Genomic DNA, 20799 nt, shown 5'->3' on the forward strand with positions numbered 1-20799 from the left:
TCATCAGTATGCTGCACTGGTTGCCAGATGACTTTCAAGGGAATTTCAAGGTCCTGGTTATCACCTATAAAGCTCCACATGGCATAGGACCTGGTTATTTGAGAGTCCACCTGTCTCCATCTTTCTAACCTGTGTATTCAGGTCAACTTGAGTGGGCATGTTCCAGCTCCCACCCTTTTAAGCCTTAAAGGAGAGAAATTGGTTGGTTATTGGCTCTTTGGTTTTTAGTCTCTGATCAGCTGTCATTCATAAATACTGGGCAAAATGTGGAATGTCTTGGACACATTTATCTTTTACCTCAGAAGTCACCCCTGTTTCCAGCAAAGCTGCTACTACATATGCTGTTACAGAAATCTTCCCATGAATTCCACCCTGGAAGAAAAAGACATAAAAGGATTAGACTAAGAAACTTTTTATGAATAAAAGATCTGCACTTGAATCCAATCCCCTCTTTTCACGTTTTCAACATTTCTCAAGAGATTCTGAACAAAAAATGCATGAAGAAAGCATCTCTTTGCCTCTCTGAATGGGAAATATATATCTTTATGAATGACTGAATCTTTAGAGAATGTGTAATAACTACCAATGCCCTAGTTGGGAAGAAATTATTTAATTCATGGATCAAAGACTGAATAAAAATCTTATAAATTTCATCCTGAAACATCTCAATTGTTGAGAATTAGAAAAATAGATGAAACTTATCCCTAGTCAAGATAGCAAGTGTGAATTCTTGATATAGCAATAGCAGGAAATGTGTGCCTTTTTCAACCAAATAGGTAAAACTAGTAAACATTTTAAAACCGTAGAAGCGTGGGAGGATGGGTCTGCTGTTTCTCATCCACCATTCTTCCTCTTTGGTAATTTGGCCTTTCTTAGTGAGTTCACTGAAAATTCTCTTGATTCACTTGTCTAGTTTTTGTATTGTGTTAGTGTTTACTAGGATGTACTAGGATTTCTTTGTCTTCTAGTACAGGGGTCACCAACCTTTCGAACCTCCGGGAACACTAAATCCATAATTTTAAATCCCACAGACCACTACTATGATTTGCCTAATGACCAGCTGGGTGTGCGTGGCAAGGTGGTCATGTGACTGGGTGGGCATGGCCAACTGAATGTCACTCACATTGAGGGGCGCCTTGCCAGCCTCTATTCGCTACTCCTCACCTGCCCACCCGGGCTCCTTAGGGCCCCAACAGGAAGCCGTTGCTGGAGCTAAACAGCCACCATGAAAAAAGAGTTGGCAAAACAGCTCAGTTCAAATTGGATCTGACCGAGAAGGAGGCTCAACAGAAGCACCTCACTGAGGACTACGAGCATAGGCTTTCCAAGCAGAGGGCAAACCTGAGGGAGTGCAAGGCCAGTTACAGGCGCCTGGAGGCTCAGCAGGCTGAGATGGTCAGCCAGTTCCAGGACATGATGCAGTCCCACTGGAACAAGGCCCTCCGGCTCCTTGTCACCAGCGGCGCTTCCCTCCAGCCTTCGCCCAAAGCCCCACACCAGGAAGCTGAAGCAGCCCCCAAGTTGGAATTTCTGCCCCTCTCCGACCTACACAAAAAGACCTGAAGGGGGAAACTCTCTGCAGCAACACAAACATTCATTGCACATATCCACCCAGGGGCCATAGTTTGAGGACCCCTGATTTAGTGCAATATAAAAAATGCAAATAATTTTTCTGGGGACCGCTAAAATTTTCTCGCGGACCACCAGTGGTCCACGGACCACGAGTTGATGACTGCTGTTCTAGTAGTCCCTTTTGCTTTTTGTAAATATTGTGATCTTACAAAAAGCAAAAGACCCAGCAACCCCAGAAGAAAAAAACTAGAGTTATCTACAACATTCAGTGTAATGGTTATGTAGGATAAACAGACAGAAAACTGGCAGAATGCATCCATGAATACCAACTAGCAATTAGAAGACATGATGAAAACTTTAATTTCACAAGATACGAACAGACTTAATCATAGTTTTAATTGGGAAACTGTGATCATCCTAGACCGAGCCAAGTCCAAAAACACTAGGGAATTTCTAGAAGCCTTGACAAATTAACCTCAATAGACACATAGATATAAATATTATGTATATACTATGCAAAAGAAACAATAAACCAGCCAAAAAAGGGAACAAAAAGTCCAAAATTCCTCCCCACCAGCAAGCAGCACCCAGATGAGTAAAGATTAACTTCAAGATTTACATCAGACCAACCATCAAGTAAACAATACCCCTATCAAGGAGCTACCAAACAAGCCAACAGTAAACAGCCCAACCAAAGAACCTCTAAAACAGGGCAAGCCACTAGAATATAAGCTGAGAGCAAACCCCATTCCTTACTAGCACTGATGATGTTACTTAGTTTCATCAATCAAACATTTGCAAGAAAACAATCAAGCACAGAGAGCATCAAGGTGTCCCCCGTCCCCCCGTTCCTCCCCCCCTCCAATTTAGACTTATCATTACCATAAACTAATCCTTCAAACTGTAACAAACCCAACTTTGAAAACACTGGTCTAGAAGCTTGTCAGGGTATAATTGCAAATCTAACCCACCTACCACCCCGCTTTTTGGTACCTGGATGTCCTTATTGAGTATCCTGCCCATGGCTGGAAATGAGCCATCTTCCTTCTGATGCTGGATGATCCAATCCTTGGCAGCTAAAAGTTCTTTGGGGTCAATGAAAATGAATTCCCGGGATTGAGCAAAAGATTTCAGAACAAAGGCTGTTAGCCTGGAAATACAAAGGTCATAAAGTGCCTGAGGATGATTGCCACCATACTGGGCTACTTACTATACTGTGTGAGGTTGTATCCACCCAGCCACTGACTTCATACTCCCAACCCCGAGGAACGTTTTCATTCCGCCCCATAAGTATTCTCCTCACTGCTGTTTTCTGTGTGAGTTGACAAGCATTCTTCCAGTTTATGAATGAGAAAGTTATAAAATGGACTTTCAGGCTGGTCTTCCCCTATCACAACTTTGTCCCTGTTTTGCTGCATTGGTTTTTGCACTTAAAAACCCACAACCCATGGTGAATGGTGGGAGAGTAGAGAACTGCTCAATTCCAAAGAAGCACACTTAAATGCAGTGCCATGACTTGAATGGAAAAGGAGCAACGGAGCTAGGTGGCAAGCTTTCCTGCCAATGAGAAACCATCCAATCTGTGGTCCTAGTGTCTATGCAATAGCAATAGCAATAGCACTTAGACATATATACCACTTCATGGTGCTTTACAGCCCTCTCTAAGCGGTTTATAAGTCAGTCTATTGCCCCCAACAATCTGGGTACTCATTTTACTGACCTCGGAAGGCTGAGTCAACCTTGAGCTGGTGGGAATCAAACTGCCCAACTGTAGTCAGCCGGCGGTCAGCAGAAGTAGCCTGCAGCACTGCATTCTAACCACTGCGCCACCATGGCTCCTAGAACTGTTACCTCAGTATTTTCTTCTATACTTCAACTGTTTTGATTTAGCTGCAGAACTCCACGTCAGCATCAATTGCAGGGCAGGACAAATACCACATGTGCAACTACTCTGAACACCATGGGACAAATATAATGTTATCTTCCTACCCATTAATTTGCAACATACCACATGCTCCCTGAGGAATCCCTTTCCCCAAAGGCACTGTAGGAGCCATCTTGCCTCTTGTAGGTCAGTTGGCGCTGGTATCCTGGAAAGAACCCATAAGACAGTACATAGAAACTGAACGTATAGGTCAAACTTTATTTACCGAAGTGAAACTTTTTGCATGTTGGGGCCAGAAGCAATTGCTTTCTGAATCTCCTCTTAGAAAATATCCCTGTAGCCTTTCAAGGGTCAGTACCTTGCACCAAGTAATCGGTGGCTTCGCTCTCTACCTCTGGGCTAAGTTGTTTGGTCTTCTGAAGATACTTGAGGACAAAGATGTTGGGAGCAAAATGAATCATATTCTGCTCTCCGCAACCAAAGGGCAATTGAAGGAGGTTATCCAAGTTGTTCAGCGTTGGCCCCATCACATCTCCTGGTACCAAAAGAAAATGATAGTATCAGCCAGAAAAACTTGCCTTCTAAGGTCAGTTCTGATTCTCCCAGGTGGGAGCGAGCAGAAAACAGGGCAGAGTCCACAAGTGCACTATCAATATAAGACAGATTCTCTCAATCTTGGCAAGTTGAATATGCTTGAATTTCAACTCCCAGAATTCCCTAGTCAACATGGTGGATGCTGGTCTAAAGTCTTTTTTACAGGATACACTGGAAGCAATTGACGAAGCTCACACTTGGAAAGGCCCTAATGCAAAATACGACTCGGAATTTAGAAGAATTAAATGAATCTATTATTTTCATTCAAAGCAATAAAATCAAAGTCTTTATGCATCCTTAGTTCCTATTTCAATGCTTTGGGTGATCTCACGTTTTCCAGGCAACCAAATTCAATAATCCAACACCACCAGCAACAAAAATGGAATGAAAAAGTACCATTATTATAGGATGCTGAGGGGAAAAGGGCAGTTCTTAAATGAGTATTTTGAGAAGAGTTGTATTTAGGGATATTTGTGTTTAATTTGCATAATATATAGAAGCTGAAAAGTTACTACACAGATAGTCCTCAACTTATAACAGTTCGTTTAGTGACTTTTTGAAGTTACAATGGCACTGGAAAAAGTGACATGACTGTTTTTTACATTTATGATTGTTGTTGCATCCCTAAGATCTATGATACCTTATGACCAAAATTCACATGCTTGGCAACTGACTCATTTTTATGATAGTTGCAGTGTCCCGGGATCATGTGATCCCCTTTTGTGACCTTCTGATGAGCAATGTCAATGGGGAAGCCAAATTCACTTAACCACGTTACTAACTTAATTGCAATGATTCACTTAACATCAACGTAGCAAGGAAGGTTATAAAACGGGCAAAAGTCACTTAACAACTGTCTCACTTAGCAACAGAAATTTTGGGCGCACTTGTGGTTGAGGACTGCCTGTAGATAAATATGCTTAATATATAGTTGCTGAAACTTTGGTTTGTTTATTTTTTCTGGCTTAGTGGGTGGCATAAATCCTTCCCATTTGACCAAGGAAAGACCATCTATACCAGTGGTGGGTTGCCTCCGGTTTGGACCGGTTCTATAGTAGTAAAACCAGCGGGAGGCTCTGCCCATTGACCCTGATGTCATCAGAAGCGATCTGCGCATGCGTGCGATCCCGTTGCGAACCGGTAGTAAAGGTAAGTAGAACCCACCCCGATCTATACCAATCACTAAATCAAAGCAAAGGTACTGAGAGGTAGTAGAATTTGGGGACTTTTTGCAATATGGAAAAAAAAATCAAGGGTGTCAAAATCTGCAAAGGTGTTTTTAGCTGAAACCTTCAGGCTTATCTGAAAGAAAAACAACTGCACTCAAGCAGAGTCTGAGAATCATAGTTAACACTTTGGAGCACAGGGCACAGGGAGAATGTCAGCACAGGCACAGGAAGATATTTTTTAAAACTATTAAACCTGTTGTAGGGCCTAGAATACTGTTTTGTAATCAAAAATTCCGCCGTCAGTATTCAGCATTCTTGGTTCCAAGCATGTATGCGGACCACACACACACAAAAAAATCCCAAAACTTCATATAGCCCTGAGGCCTCAACATACCTTCTCCTATACTGAATTTAATATTTCTAGTTATTGGTTTCTCATTTATATGCAATTCACAAAATGGGATTATCCTATCACAATAAAGTTCCCTAATTATATTTAATTGTATATTATACATGAGAAATCCAGTTAAGCCTATGGAGATGCCCAATAACCTAGGGATTGCTAATATTCTTGCAATAAAAGCTCTTAAGAGTCTTAAGCAAACTATTGAAATAACTGAACCCCAGATCTTAAGAGACAATATTTTTAAGTGTGTGCTTTTGTTTTTAAATTTAGGAAACATTGATGTAATCCCAGATTAAAAAGAAAAACCAATCAGATCTGATGCCAACTCAGATCTTACTTTCTGATCTACGTTCTTCTCCCTAAAATAGTCAAATGGGCAAGACATCTGAGACTAGAAGCAGTTTCCTGAAAGCTAAGAAAAAATTCTAGACTAAAATTGAACTAACTCATGCCAACAGTATCCTACAGCATGTAACCAAATAGGGCTTGGCACATTACATTTCCCAGAAACAAAAAGAGCGTGCCCTGAAGGGAAGATTCCCTTCCCTGGTCAATGTAATCTTAGATTATTTTGATAAAAAGATTGGATATATTTACATACATCAGTCATTCTAGCTAAATGGAGCCTCTGTGTTCTAAAACAGCATATTACTGTATTATGTATCAGCTGTTCCGGCTGATACCTCCTCACCTAGTTAAGGCGCATAGTTGCAAACAATCTTCTGTACTGGAATGCATTGTGGAATGAGCCACAAATTCCAAAATGCCGCAATTGTTATTAAAGAAAACTAAAAATGAAGTACCCCCAATCCAGGAAAAATGCATCTAGTTCTAGGAAAATAAGCAGACAAGAATTTAATTTTTGTGCTCTGCTTGAGAGATACCAATTGAAGCATTGAATCATCCCTTCTTTGCTCCAATACTGATAGCTTCCTGTTAACGCTGATACAGTATGAACTCCTGCCATGAGTCGGTCACAACAGAACTGACTTTAATTGTTCCCAGTGTTCATACCAATAACAGAGGCGGTTGCTCTCTCCGAGCCTGGAATCACATTGTGAGGAACGCCCAGTGTGAATGCTTCATTGTGATTCTCATCCGTCTCCTCTTTCCTCCAGATTTTGAATTCGCCTGCAGAACCCCAACCTGTGGAGAAGCCGATATACTTCACCTCCGGCTGCTTGGAGGTGGACCATGTCACAATGATGGACTCATTGAGAGTGAAGGAGCCGTGGCCCACCTGCACAGAGAAAAATAACACACCAAAATCCAGGCAGGAGATGCATATTATTGTGAGCTGCTTAAGGAGGACTACTGAAAGCATTACCTAATTAATAAAAAAGATAATGAGAAGAAAACAAAACAAAAAAAAACCCTACCTGGATGACTCCATGGGCCCAACTGATCCAAAAATTTCGAAATTCGTCCCACGAAAGGATGCTTATTGTCTCTGAGCTGACCACCGGCTCACCCATCTTGCTAGTAGAGATCCAAGTTTTGGAGTTCTGGTGCCCACCAATGACAATTTCAGTCATCTCCGCCATGTCATGGGGGGCAGAGGACAAAGCGATGTGGGCATTATTGTGGGCCTTGATGGCAACATCAAAGCGCATCATGTGGGCAGGTTTCTGCACATACTGGTACTCATACTTATTAGGAGTGGAAATGTGAATTTTCTCTAGTCAAAAATAAACCAAAAACACTGTCAGTGTTCAGTCTCATTCACAGCAATGCACCTCCAAAGACACATCTTCATGGGCCTCTTTTAAATCTCCCCTTATGTAAAATAGTTTTAGAGCAAAAAGCCCACAGCAAATAACTCAAATTCCATATGCTCAAGTCAGAGTTTTCTGGGGTACATCCTTTCTCACCTCTCAGCAAGAACGTAAGCTATCTATATGTTTTAATTGGAGTTTAATTGCAATGAAACTCCTTTAAATAATGTTTTCCCAGAGAATACAGAAGATATAGTGGTTAGGGATCATGTCAACAAAATGGCTACATTTTTAGAATCACATTTGTTAAGGAGCAGTGGCTTCTTATTGTATAGCCTTTGGAGTGCATGCAACCCTAGATCCCTTCTTGGTAGCCCTATGAGCTGTGTTGTCCCAACAGATGAGCTTTAATCGGTGTCAAGAATGATGCTGGAGGGAAGTGGTTCAGTGGTACCTCGGTACTCATTGTTAACTGGTTCTGGAAGTCGGGATGAGTACCAAAAACGATGAGTACCAAACAAATTTTTCCCATAAGGAATAATGTATGTGGAATGTATAAGGAATCATAAGGTAGCCGACAGCAACAAGTTCTAGGCTGTGCGTTGAATGCCAAACAAATGATGAGTAACCAGGACAAAATTTTCACATCAAAATTCATTGAGTACGAAATTCGATGAATTTCAAAGCAGTTGTGTACCAAAGTACCACTATACTGTCCTTACAGTTTAATCTGGGGCAATTTAAAAATAGTAACTGGTAAAATCCCTTGGCTGGGTTTTCCCTCTCACCTAGTATCACATATAAGGGAGAAAACCAACCACTAATCACCATCTTTTTAACTTGTAGGGGGCAACTTGGGTAACTGTGAATAAGTACTTGAGACAGAGGCTTTAGCTAACTTTCATGCTGCCCAAGCAACAGGTTGCCTGTGTGAAAGCTATCTGTGCCAGTGACTTGCTACTCACACTATTTCTGAACGTGAGAGTAGTGCTCTTCTGGAAGAGCATAAATGTGTCCTAAAATAACTCAGAGGAGGGATATTAAGTCAAGGTTTCTTCCATGACCACTTCTGCTCCACTTGTCTTGTCATCCAAATTATTTTGAGACATGGATTTAGCGTTTTTGTAGAAAGCTTGGCTGTGGGGTTTCGAAGAATTTTAGGTGATCTCACTTTCACTTTGCTCACACTTATCATTTGCGTAACAGATTCGGCAGAACCTGGCTCTTTTCCTAGTTTGACCTCCTTAGGAGACCTCCACTCTCTCCACAGGTCTATCATAGGACCACTAAACACCTATACACGAAGAAGAACTCTAGTGAATATTGAGAAGAGTGCTTCAGTCATGAACATAAGGTTCTGCATGATACACAAATGGTACTTTGCAAAGTATGGTTAAACATTGATTAGACATTACCCAAGCAAATCCCTATGTGGTATCAGATATCTCACTTCTCCATCAACTCAAGCCAAAATGGCAGAAGGCAACACTCAGTGACTGGAAGAGAGGGCATACTCACAGCAGTCTCCAACTGCCACCAGGAGATTGTTAGCGAGACACTGTAGATTATTCATAGAACAAGGCTTTTCTTGGGATAACATAAAGCTTTAACTTGAACAGCTAAAGGCAAACAAAGGCTACTTCCTCAATGGGACAGTGAAGAGGAGAAGAAGAAGAAATGTTGTCAGGACATAATTGTTAAATGCAGCTAGCAGTGCTTGACAACAAGCCTAGGGAGGGAAACTGGTGTTGAAATTTTGCTGAAACACAGCTGCTGAAACTGCTACTGAAATTCTCTTACCGTTAGGACAGAAGAAAACACTGTAGGTATATTCTCTGGTCAGACCCTCTGGCTGCAAAAAAATTGCATTTTTTTTCAGAGATACCTACACCAAAATTCAATGGCTTTCTTTAACAAAAAGCATCAGAAGAAAAACTTCAAATTTAGTTTACTGAATGCCAAACCCACAACAAAGTAAAGCAAAAATACAAATCTAGTATACCTACATAAAGATTTTAAGAAATCGATCAATGACACAAAAATGAATGATGATTAAAGTTTGACCAAAAGCTGAGTTAGATGCCTAAGAGAAAGCATTGAGTTCATATAAATATTCTTGGAAACAGAATTTTGCAATTGGGGAAACTTTGGAAATAGTCTCCTTTGTCTAGGAGTACCAGCCCACCTCAGAAAGAAGAAATATTAGTAGAAGAATTTCTTTTTAACATGTCAGGCACACTCATGTGGAGATCCATGGCTCTTGATTTTTAAATCCCAAATGCTACATCCTACTATCCATCAACTCAGAAAATATTAGCATCTCTTCTAGCTTTTGCATCTTGAATCTAATAGTCATTTCTCCCTCTTCCCAGCTGCAACTATTTCTCTGAAAAGACTATTTGCTTGCTTACCTCAATAATAACGCTCCTCCGTACATAATCAACACCAACAGGAGTCCTCTTGTCTATGTGGGCATCCTCAGAATGTTTGCCATTCTTTGTGAGTTGAATGTTGTCTTGGCAGCAGCTGCTTCCACTATAAGCAAAGGCTTTTGCTAAAGATGACACAAAGGAATATGAATTCTCAATAACTTGGTCCTCAACTGGAACTCAGCAGAATCTGACATGGCCAGATATTTTTCTTGTCAGCTGGTATATTCTCTGCTTTTTCTAGATTATTTAGTTCAAAATGAATAAATAAATAGGAAACTGCTATTTTTCAAGAGGCAATGCCAGCCTCCAAAATGGTATTCATTCCAAAATGTTTCTAGGTCACTCTATGGGCTCACAGCTTTTCTTGATGGGCAGGGGGCTATAGTGCAAATGTATGGCTAGTATGTTCATCTTTCAAAAAAAAAAAAAACAATGACGAAGGGAGAGCGAAATGGTAGAAAACACTCTGAAGGAATTTTGCAGGTAGTTTCCTGCATGGCAGTCATTTGTGAGAGGACCTAAAATTCTAGATATGCTATTGGCAAAAATAGGTTGTGGATTCTTGCATAAAAGGTTTTTATCCCTTCAGCTGAAAATATACTAAAAAGTGATTATATTCAGGAGGAATGTAAAACTCTTTCCCTATAGCAGATTGTGGATAAGATGTTTCTCCCTCAAAACAAAAACAGGAATATATTGATTAGATAGGAATTGAGTACCACCAAGAAAACAAATAGAACAAAAAGAGAATTTAAAAATATCGTTATATAACTACATAAAGGTGTCGAAACATATATAGAGAAATACTGTATAGTCTACCGATGTGACTATTTAAAATGCAAGTCGTAAGACTTGATCTATGTTTATTTGTTGTGTATGTTGTGTACTGTCTTACTTGTACTTGTTTGTTTTTCTTTTTTAATTAATTTTTTTTTTTTAAAAAAAAAGATGTTTCTCCCTCTTATTTTAAAATATCTATAGTTTTCTCTATGGAGAATATAGATTCTATAGATGTCTGTATGTCTATAGATGTAGTATCTAAAGATAGTCTATAATGCAGATAGGCAAAATCCACTGAGTGGAGGCAACCATTTGTAACATCTTTCAATTTTTTGAAAGGAATACCAAATGTGTTACCTGTAATGTTGTTCTGCCCCAGTTCACCAAAAGATAGCACAACAGACGTGGGCTTGGCTTTGCCAGGGGTTACGCATTTTTTCCTTGTCAAGTGTTGCTTTCCAGGATGTCCCACAAACTTGATGCCTTTGGCGACTGAGATTTTCACATGAACCTGTGTGATGGTAAGGAATGAACAATGATTACGATGGGTCAGTCCAGCTAGTCATCAGGGTTATACTAAAGAATGTTGGAGTAGTAATAGCAGATCATATAATTACCGCCAGCTAAGATTATCTTTTTAGTGCCTTGAATTGTAGGGAAGAGTTCAGTGATAGCAAAGATTGAATTACTATCCTTGGTAATATATGTTTTTCTTCTAAGTAAAGTGGGTTGTGTGCACTGTGTTACTCTTAACGTTGTCTTAATAATGGTATGTTGTACCATTAAAATATGTCATTTGAAATCTCTTTCCATTGTTTTTTTTTTTATGATTTGCTGTTGTTATTTTAACATCTGAGCTTTGTAACAGTTAGCAGGTTCTTCATTCACTGGATGCTATCTGTATATTTCAGAGTCTGACCCAAGCAACACTTATTATGGCTTACAGTAATGTAATCGGGTGGGTTGCTTTGATTTAGGATATTATGGGAATCAGCCACTCTGGTTCCTAAATCATGGATTTATAGCTTTCTGCAGGGATTCCCCAGAAAACATAAACACATATTGAACAATAGGATCCTTCTGGGCCAGGTTTGGGGGTTGGGATGGAGGGCAGTGTTTTCCTTCTTCCTCTGTGACAAGTTGAGGTCAGTATTGGTCACAGGGGAAGAGATCCAAAACTAAGTCGCTCTTGTGAAGGGTTCCTTGGGGCTCTCTTTACATCTACATCTATATTAAACCACTAGGCAAGATTATTTGGCAGAATGGGTACAATGTCATCAGTGTGCCGATGATGCCCAGTTATACAGTACATCGACATCCCAATTTGGGCAGGTGATGCCATTTAGGTGCTGATGCTATCTGGAAGCTTGTGACACTCTGGATGGAGTAGGTTTGCATATATTTTTTTTTCACTTTTGATGGAATAGCTTTCTCCTAGCAGAGCTGGTACACAATTTGGGAGGTCCAGGATCATTTGCACACATTCCTGGGCTGGGAAATTTAGCTCACAGTCACTTAAGAGTTTGGTGACTTTACAACTGAATTACTGCTATGCAGTCTACATGGCGATGACCTTGAAGACCATGATGAAATCACAACTGGTTCAGAATACAATGGTGTGTGCAGTTTCCGTCACCCATTAGCTTGTTCATGTTGCACCACTGCTGTGGGAGCTGCACTGGCTTTGTTTCCTTTCAGGTGAAATTCAAGGTGCTGGCATGGGGCCAGATTATCTGTGTGACAGTCTCTCCTGAGGATAACTGTCCATTCTATCAGGTCAGATGGAGTGGATATGCTCCAGGTTCCTTCTCTTAAAGAATGTCATCTGGCAGGACCTAGCAAGTAGCAGTATCTACCCTGTGGAACACTGTCCATGACTTCTGGCAGACTTCCACCCTTCTAACCTTCAAGAAGGCCTTAGGAACTGGTGTCCCCTGCCCCCCCTTGCAAATCATTGGGATAGGATGAGACTGGAGCCCAGTGATTGTGATGTTTATGTTCTGGGGACTACTGGTTGAAGGCATTCGGAGTTGTTTTTTACATGCTGGTTTTTATTGTTTCTTTTTATTTATTACTGTTAGTGTGGTCCAGCCAGAGTTTAGCATATAAGATGCCTGAAGGCTTGTAAGTCTTTTAAATCAGACAATCAGTAATCTCACCTCCAAACACATGGGTAAGTAATTATGGACTGTCAGAGGAATCTTTGCCTGTTCCCCGCGGATTATGTGGTACGGAAGGGTGAACTCAATGAAGAATGGCTTGAAGGTCTTGAGTTCAGTCTGTCTCGCCAAGCCTAGCCCTCTCTCAGAGAGTCCAACAGCCTCCATCACCCATGTGGTGATGGAGTCTGGAACGTCAACACGTAGCTGAGCTTCTCCTGAAACATCACTGTTTAAAAAAAAAAATGGGAAAGGAAGGAGAAAAAAAGAGTCACTGGGAAGCAGCACCAGAGAAAGATACCTCAAAGGCTTTAAAAAGAAATGCATCAAATATTCTGAACACAACAAGCAGCAATGAACATGGCACCTTTCCTTTCAAAACTTTTTCATAGCATTCTCCTACTGAAAAGTTGGATGGGGATTGTAAACTCTGTGTAAATCTGACATTAAGCCAAATGTGCCCGTTTAACCTTCCTCTCTCTGTACTTCAAATGGGTTCAGCACAGGGTGTTGTCCACATGTGCAACTTCCTATGCTGCATGAAACAATGAGGGAATCTGCAAGTCACGTGGACAGCTTGTTGTCACAATTGTCCCAACTCTCCTTTAGCCACATTGCCACCACAAGGCTCCACTGGAAGGGTCATGGTGGGACTTCTATACATATGCAAGCCTGCATGTTCCTTGCAGAGTCAACTATGGTGTGCAGGATATTCTCTGCAAATTTCCCATATCCAGGGAACATTCTATACTTTGGCAGCAGCCATATATGGCAGACTTTTTGATCCTTGCACTCTCCTTATTTTATTCTTTCACCCTCTTCCCCTGTTCAGTTGCCTTTCTGTCCCAGGTCCAATCCCAAAATCATAGCCAAGGGCCAGGGTAAGTAGTGCTTTCTCCTTTCTTCAAAGACAACAATGGGAGATACAAAAAGATGCTTGTCATCTACCTATACATTTCTTCAGGATTATCTGGATGCAAGCTTCCTTTTTTTTTTTTTTACAACAAGCAAGCTATAACTTGCAGTGAATATCACATCGTACAAAGGAGAATTCCAGCATTTCAATGCAATGTTTCCTTGTCTGGTGAGGCTCAGTGACTGCTCCAGTCAACCAATGAAGTTATATAGTTGAACATGTTCTTGAATCAGGTTTTCTGAGTCCTTCTCCAACATCTATAAATACTACATCACAGCCTTGCATGAACCCAGTCAGTATAATTTATAAACCATGGTTAAAGGCTTCATACAATAACAGTAGCAATAGCACTTCGATTTATATATCGCCTTATAGTGCTTTACACCCCTTGCTAAGCAGTTTACAGAGTCAGCACATTGCCCCCAACAATCTGGGTCCTCGTTTTACCCACCTCGGAAGGATGGAAGGCTGAATCAACCTTGAGCCTGGTGACATTCGAACTGCCAAATTGCAGTCAGCTGGCAGTTAGCAGAAGTAGCCTGTGGCACTGCATTCTAACCACTGCATAACCACAGGTCAAGCAATGGTATCTTAGCTAACAAATCATGCTTTATCATACACTCTTAGCCATGATGTCAGAAAAAAAATTAGACCCTTTTAACTGTGTTAAACCTGGGGTCTTGTGTATGCAAAGGGGTTCTTCTAACAAATTAATGTCTTTTTCTATGGTAGTGGATTTCCAAATCTGGCAAGCATTTAAGAACAAGACAAGTGCTAAATGAAAAGCCAGTATCCATGTAGCACCAGATAGTTATTTGCAAAATGGCAACAGCAGTATGATTGCCAGCAGTCCTGCAAAGGCAAAATAATTTTAATAGATAGAAGAAAGGTTTTAAAAAGTTGGGGTGTACTAACCAAATCAAGATGCTTCCAGATCATTTTTTTGTACAAGAAATTCTCTTCACTAGCTTAAGGAAACATCAGAACATTCCCCATTTAACATTTAGGTAAAGAAAACAAATGTGAAATGTGTGTCATTGTATCTGCTATGCTTTTTCTTGTATTACCGTGCTTTAAATATAAGTTGGTGAATGTAAAAAAGAGATTTAAATTACAATAGAATGACCCCTATTGATCAGACGACAACAAAAAGAGGATAGAGAAGAAGAAAATTGGCTATAGTTTCCCACAAGGATGAATTGGCAAAGACAGATCCTTGTCAGATAAAAGTAGTTTCCAGTTGCACTCTAAACCACTTAATGAAACAATTAGCCATGGCACTATTCTCTCAACTGGGATTCTAATCAGTAACAAGATTTTTTGCATACCATATAGCATTCATTCTCTGCAAGAGCAGGTGCCTGAATGCAAACATAGACACAGCTATTTGGCTCCTCTGACAAGCCCCAAGACTTTCTAAGAGACAATGTCTAATATCCATAGAAGCTTTTTGCTTCCTCTTTCAATCATGTCAAGCTGTGGAAATGTGCTCAGAAAAATGGGAATCCTAGAACATCTTATTATCCTCATGTGAAACTTATATATAGATCACGCCACAGTTATGGACCAAACATAGTGAAACTGATCGACCCCAGGTTGGCAAAGAGTGCAACAAGGCTGTATGTTCCCCCTTGATTTATTCAATATGTTTGCTAAATATATATATTAGTGGAAGCTGAATTGGAAAAAGATGAGAATTGTTTTAAAACAGGAAGGAACAAACATCACTATGTTATGCTGATGACACTGCTCTGATGCTAAAAATGCAAAAGATTTAGTAATAAAAGTAGGAGCACAGTATAAAAATGAAACTAAAATTAAATACAAGGAAGTCCCCCCATTAGACACAACCAGTTCAACAACTATTCTTAGAACTGACAATGAAGATTGAAGTGGTGGATAGCTTCTACTTTTTAGGATCAACTATTAAGAGTAAAGGAACAAGCAGTTAAGAAATACACCATAGATTAATACTTAGTAGAGCAGCCATAAAGTCCTTGGAAGAGATATTCTATATACCTACAAAGATCAAAATAATAAAAGAAATAATCTTCCCTGTGACACTCTATGGAAGCAAAAGTTAAACTTTGAAGAAACAGGATATAAAGAGTACTGATGTTCTGAACTTTGATGTTGGAGGAGGCTTCTGGAAATACTGTTTACAGCTAAGAAAAAAAAAACCCAAATGGATCATTGAACAAATCAATCAAGATAACCAGGTTCAAACTATGTGAAGACCTAGCTGTATGGGAGACACCTCTAATGCCGGGAAAGATGGAAAGAAAAAAGAAGATGTCCAGGAGCAAGTTGCATTGATTCAGTTACAGGAGTGATGAGTACAATGTTGGAACATCTGAAGGACCAAGTTAAGGACAGTAATGGAGAAAAAAATCTATCCATGTGATCACTGAGAGTGAGCATTAACTTGATTGCATGTAATCAATCAAATCAATCAATTAATTAATTAAAAAGCTGTTTACAGTACAAACGTCTCTTCAATTTCTTTCAAAGCAGATCAAATGCTACAACAGTTGCAACTTTATGGACACTAGTGCCACTGTAATTTTCAATTGTGCCTGAATGAGTGGCCAAAATTTGAGGATTACCTTAGTATTTTCTAATTTTACAGCACCTTCACATTGGTTTCATGGTTTCATCAAGCTATTCATCATCACCCATGTTTTTAGATTACGAGCCTTTGACGTTCTCAACATATTTGTACAATTACCCAATGTTTTTAATTCCTCTTCATCATGCATTACTTTACACCTGCTTATAAAGAGGCACATTTATATTTCTAACTCTTATTCCCAATTTGAAGGGGTCTTTCCTGTTTTGTTCTGATCTAACAAACCTCAATACCTCCATGGTGGTGGTGCAGTAGTTAGAATGCAGTACTGCATGCTAACTCCCTGCTCAACTCCACAAGTTCGAGCCTGACCGGCTAAAGGTTGACTCAGCCTTCCATCCTTCCGAGGTTGGTAAAATGAGGAGCCAGTTTTTTAGGGGCAATATGCTGACTCTGCAAACTGCTTAGGGAGAGCTGTAAAGCACTGTGAAGCGGTATATAAGTATGTGCTATTGCTATGTTCCTCACAGAGAGAAAAACAAAATTGTGCCTCATTCATAAGGCAGGACAGGCCCCTACAGACAACAGAAGATGGCTCCACATTGAGGAGAAATTACCTGACATTGAAGCACTGCCAGAGCCAAGTCTCTGGGAAGAATGTTCTTTTCTTCTTGTCTGCTCTGTGGAAGGCAAGAGATTTGTGGATGCTGAGAGAACTGAGCAATATGCCCCTTCAAAAGCAGAAGCTCCATGAAACCCTACTTCCCATGACAATACAATCATCTGATTTCGGCCCTTGATCAATTGCAGGACCTACCCATCGATTTTCATATTCTTTCTAGTATTTAAATCTCTCAAAAGCTGGAGGCTAGATGTCTGTGGAGATTCTCAATCATCCAGGTTATGGTTGTACCAAAGCAGTGATGGGTTGCTACCGGTTCGACCCGGTTCGGGCGAACTGGTAGCAGCGGCAGCAGGAGGCTCTGCCCACCCGCCCGGATGTCATCAAATATGCTCTGTGCATGCGCAGAAGCTTCTGCGCATGTGTAGAAGTGGCACGCATGCAAGCGAAGCAGTAGCAAAGGTAAGTAAAACCCACCACTGTCCCAAATATGCTTTTCCAAAAGGCAACTCGGCTTTCTTGATTTCAGTTCAGGTCTGAACTGGAGAAGTTTCTTGGATGAGAAGCGAAATATTTTCAAGGAAAAAACCAAGAAAGTCCAGTTGCCTTTTGGAAAGGCATTGGAACACCTGGAGGCTAGATTATGCCAAAGAATCCCTCCTCATATATGTATCTGTCTAGGAACACTGATCTATCTGCAAAGTCCTTTTTCAAGTAATCCTCCCAATCCAGTTGGCCAAGTGGCCATACAGAAGAAGACCATCTCAGTTATGGGCCCAACATAGGATTGTTCTTCCCAGGGAAACCTATCTGCTGCCCGTATTAGTGTCTTCCTGACACCAGTTCGAAATTTTTCTTTTTCTATCAGGCATCTGTGGCTTTGAATATAAGTGTTTGTTTTATTTTTGTTCTTATAATATCACTATACTACCCTGTTTCCCCCAAAATAAGACATCCCCTGATAATAAGCCCAATCGGGCTTTTGAGCGCATGGCAATAAGGCCAAGCGCTTATTTCAGGGTTCAAAAAAATATAAGATAGGGTCTTATTTTTGGGAAAACACGGTATACTATGTATTGTTTCTATTTTACCGCATTTATCATTGTTATCGATGATGTAGAGACTTTTTATCATTGCATAGAGAATTCTTCCCAACAAAAAACAATTTATTAAATAAATTGAGGTGCCTTCCCAGGAGAGGCCAGCTAAAGGAAACCCTAACCTAGCAAGCACCTCATTCCTTGCTTCTCATGCCAATCTCAGGCTTCTACAACCAGTTGGCAGGAAGCAAGAAACAAACACGCCTTCAGATCTCCCATGGAACACAAAGCTGTGTGATTAAACATTTCCATTCCCAGTCAAAGGGGCCAAAACAGAGCTCCATTATCAGCTACCACACATGCATGCATACACATTGATTCCATCACGACTGCCATCTGGCTTCATCTTATCAACCCTTACTGCCTGCTGAGCAAAAGAGCAGGTGTCTGCCACCATGCCCAGAACAACAATGCCACTTGGGTTACGTCGTTGGGATTGTAGCTGCTGGTTACTTCCCATTGGCAAGCTTCTTTGGCTCATCCAAGTAGCAGATAGGCCAAACTGGCTCCTAAATCCTTATTCCATGGAGCCAAGTAAGGCCATCTTCAACACAACAACCCCAAGTTGGAAGGCAGCACAACACATCTTTGGGACAAACAGATGATCAACAAAAGGAACATTTGTTCTACCTGGACTGAGCTTTGGAAGGTGTAGAAGCCACCAGCATCCCGGTGTGAGGTTGAAAGGCAGGCACAACCTCCTCGGTATACAGACTGCCATGCTGTCTATGGTTTAAGCTGACGAGATCAGTCATTACAAGTAAACCGGTTTCCTAGGCAACAGGAAACAACAACAAAAAGGCCATGTCTGTTAAAAACTGATTCAGTCTGTCTCATTAAAGAGTAATCCCCCACCCCCCAATACTCCAAATATCCATGGAAGGAAAGAGCATTGAAACACAGGGAAATTGTGTCAAACTAGCCAGCACAAATGGCCGTTACCAGGCAAATATTAAACACTGCAGTGATTTCCCCATCTTCTCTTCCCCAGAGAGATCAGGTGCTTTGAGGAAAGCTGGCTTCACAGTTTTTAGATTGTTTAAAGTGGAATTTCCAGGCAACGGCAAGCAAAAATAAAATAAAGTGGACTTTGTGAGAATCACCTCCATTTCCAGGAGATGAGTGGGAAATTTTTCTTCTTCTGGACAGACTGCAGACCCTCCTCATCTGAGACTGCATTCCTTAAACCAGATTACAGATGGCATTCCAGGCCAATCTATCCTGAGTTGCCAATAGAAAAATGCTGCCCACCCCACCAATAACGTATAATTTATGCTGTAGTAATTTCCCAAACATTAAATAAGTCTTCTTTTCATTAGGAATGTTGGTATAATTCTGAGCCTGAAAAGAAATCCTCAAACCACCCTGAGATGTTACCCTATTTTGGTTAGGAGATTACTCTTCTTAAGAGTGCCATGTTTGGTCTGCAAAAATCCCAATAACCTTTAGATGGCAACAGGAAGAAACACCATCTTACTAATGCAATTCTATCTAGCAATCATCCTGATATTTGCAGTTCTGATATAATATTTTTACCTCAGTCAATACTTTTGCCTGATAGGAATTCACTTCCTTTGAACACTTCCTTGTATAAAAACTGGTTACTAAAAGGAAGAGAATAGAAAAACTACATCCTTACTAGGGAAATCAGTTTTCTTTTTCCTCCGAAAGCAGACAAGCCAGTCTTCTTTAGAAGGAATGCTTCTCCTATGGCTCGCTCAGAGGCCGCCAGTTTATTTTTGACTGCAAATTCTCTCTCTCTCCCCCACCCCCCATCCCCTTGTTTAAAATGATCTGACTTGTTTGTTAATAAGCTTTTCTCTTTTCCCCTGATCAAAATGAAATCATTTCACACTGGGAACAGAAGAGGCTGTGTCCCTTCTGCCAAGCACGTAGGAGCCAATAACGTTTTCACCTATGCTATCTCCGTTGACAGAACCTCTTTGGGGAAAGTGGCCTGTTTAGAGAAAGCAGAGAACAGCTTTTGGCTCTGAATGCCAAGGACTTCTTCTCAAAGAATCTGAGCACAAGATGTACTTAGAAATTAACCTCTCACGCCACCTCCTTCCTCACCAAAGGAAAGTCTTTCCAACAGCCACAAATTTAGAGTTCTCAGAACAGGAGAAAAAAAGTTTCTCCATAATAAGGATGCAAAGATGATGGAAATAGAGGCATTTTCAGAACCTATTTGAGTTCAGTTGTGGAAGGATACAGCCTGCGGAATGGGTTCTAAGCAGGAAAAGAACTAGCACCCCAGATGCAGAGAATGGTTGCCAAGTTCTGGGTGCCCTATCCCTATGCCCCTCAAAAAACACCTGAATGTGAGCAATGTTCTTCAAAAAGGCTTCCAACTCTTTTGCAAGGTTGCATAATTCTCATATGAAATCTAACTGGTTATATCTTGTTTTGCACTATTGTAACTCCAGTGTGCTTCCTGCCACAGTCTGGAGTATCTAGAATTTCAGGAACTTCCTAGCACTAATTACTATACGAGACCTGGCCCAAAGACATAGTTTATTGAAAAACCTGCCCTAACCAGCCAAATGACAACATTTTTCTGTTATATAAATATTCTCCTTTACTGAAATATTTCCGTTACTTTAGAGTTACAAGATTTAGTGCAGACAAGATGTCATTTCTACCCTAGAATTCTTTAGTACCGAGAATTGTTTTCTCATAATTGCACTGATTAAAATAGCATTCCTTATAGCACTACAACATCCAGTGTTGTGCCTGAGAACCAGTGGTGAAATGTAAAATTTGTTACTACCAGTTCTGTGGGCGTAGCTTGGTGGTGGTGGTGGGGGTTAATGTGACTGGGTGGGGGTGGCCAATTTTTTGTTGTTGTTGTTTACTTTTAAAAGCATTTTTTCTACAACC

At 40.6% G+C, this 20799-nt stretch overlaps 1 protein-coding gene across 1 annotated transcript in view; it reads right to left on the reverse strand.

Moving 5' to 3' along the window:
- CPAMD8 (C3 and PZP like alpha-2-macroglobulin domain containing 8) overlaps positions 1–20799 on the reverse strand; it is a 67103-nt gene that overhangs the window by 22447 nt on the left and 23857 nt on the right. Inside the window, exons 18-29 of the mRNA XM_070931735.1 lie at positions 18550–18692; positions 16815–16877; positions 12713–12941; positions 10911–11064; positions 9753–9895; positions 9142–9193; positions 7006–7304; positions 6641–6866; positions 3816–3992; positions 3581–3662; positions 2566–2722; positions 298–372 (exon numbers count right to left, since the gene is read on the reverse strand). Of these exons, the coding sequence (XP_070787836.1) occupies positions 298–372; positions 2566–2722; positions 3581–3662; positions 3816–3992; positions 6641–6866; positions 7006–7304; positions 9142–9193; positions 9753–9895; positions 10911–11064; positions 12713–12941; positions 16815–16877; positions 18550–18692 (1800 nt within the window). The remainder of the gene's footprint in view (positions 1–297; positions 373–2565; positions 2723–3580; positions 3663–3815; positions 3993–6640; positions 6867–7005; positions 7305–9141; positions 9194–9752; positions 9896–10910; positions 11065–12712; positions 12942–16814; positions 16878–18549; positions 18693–20799) is intronic.

This window comes from Pituophis catenifer, unplaced genomic scaffold (assembly GCF_029215685.1).
Source record: "Pituophis catenifer annectens isolate HBS135680 unplaced genomic scaffold, rPitCat1.0.hap2 SCAF_1, whole genome shotgun sequence".
In the NCBI taxonomy this organism is placed as follows: Eukaryota; Metazoa; Chordata; class Lepidosauria; order Squamata; family Colubridae; genus Pituophis; species Pituophis catenifer.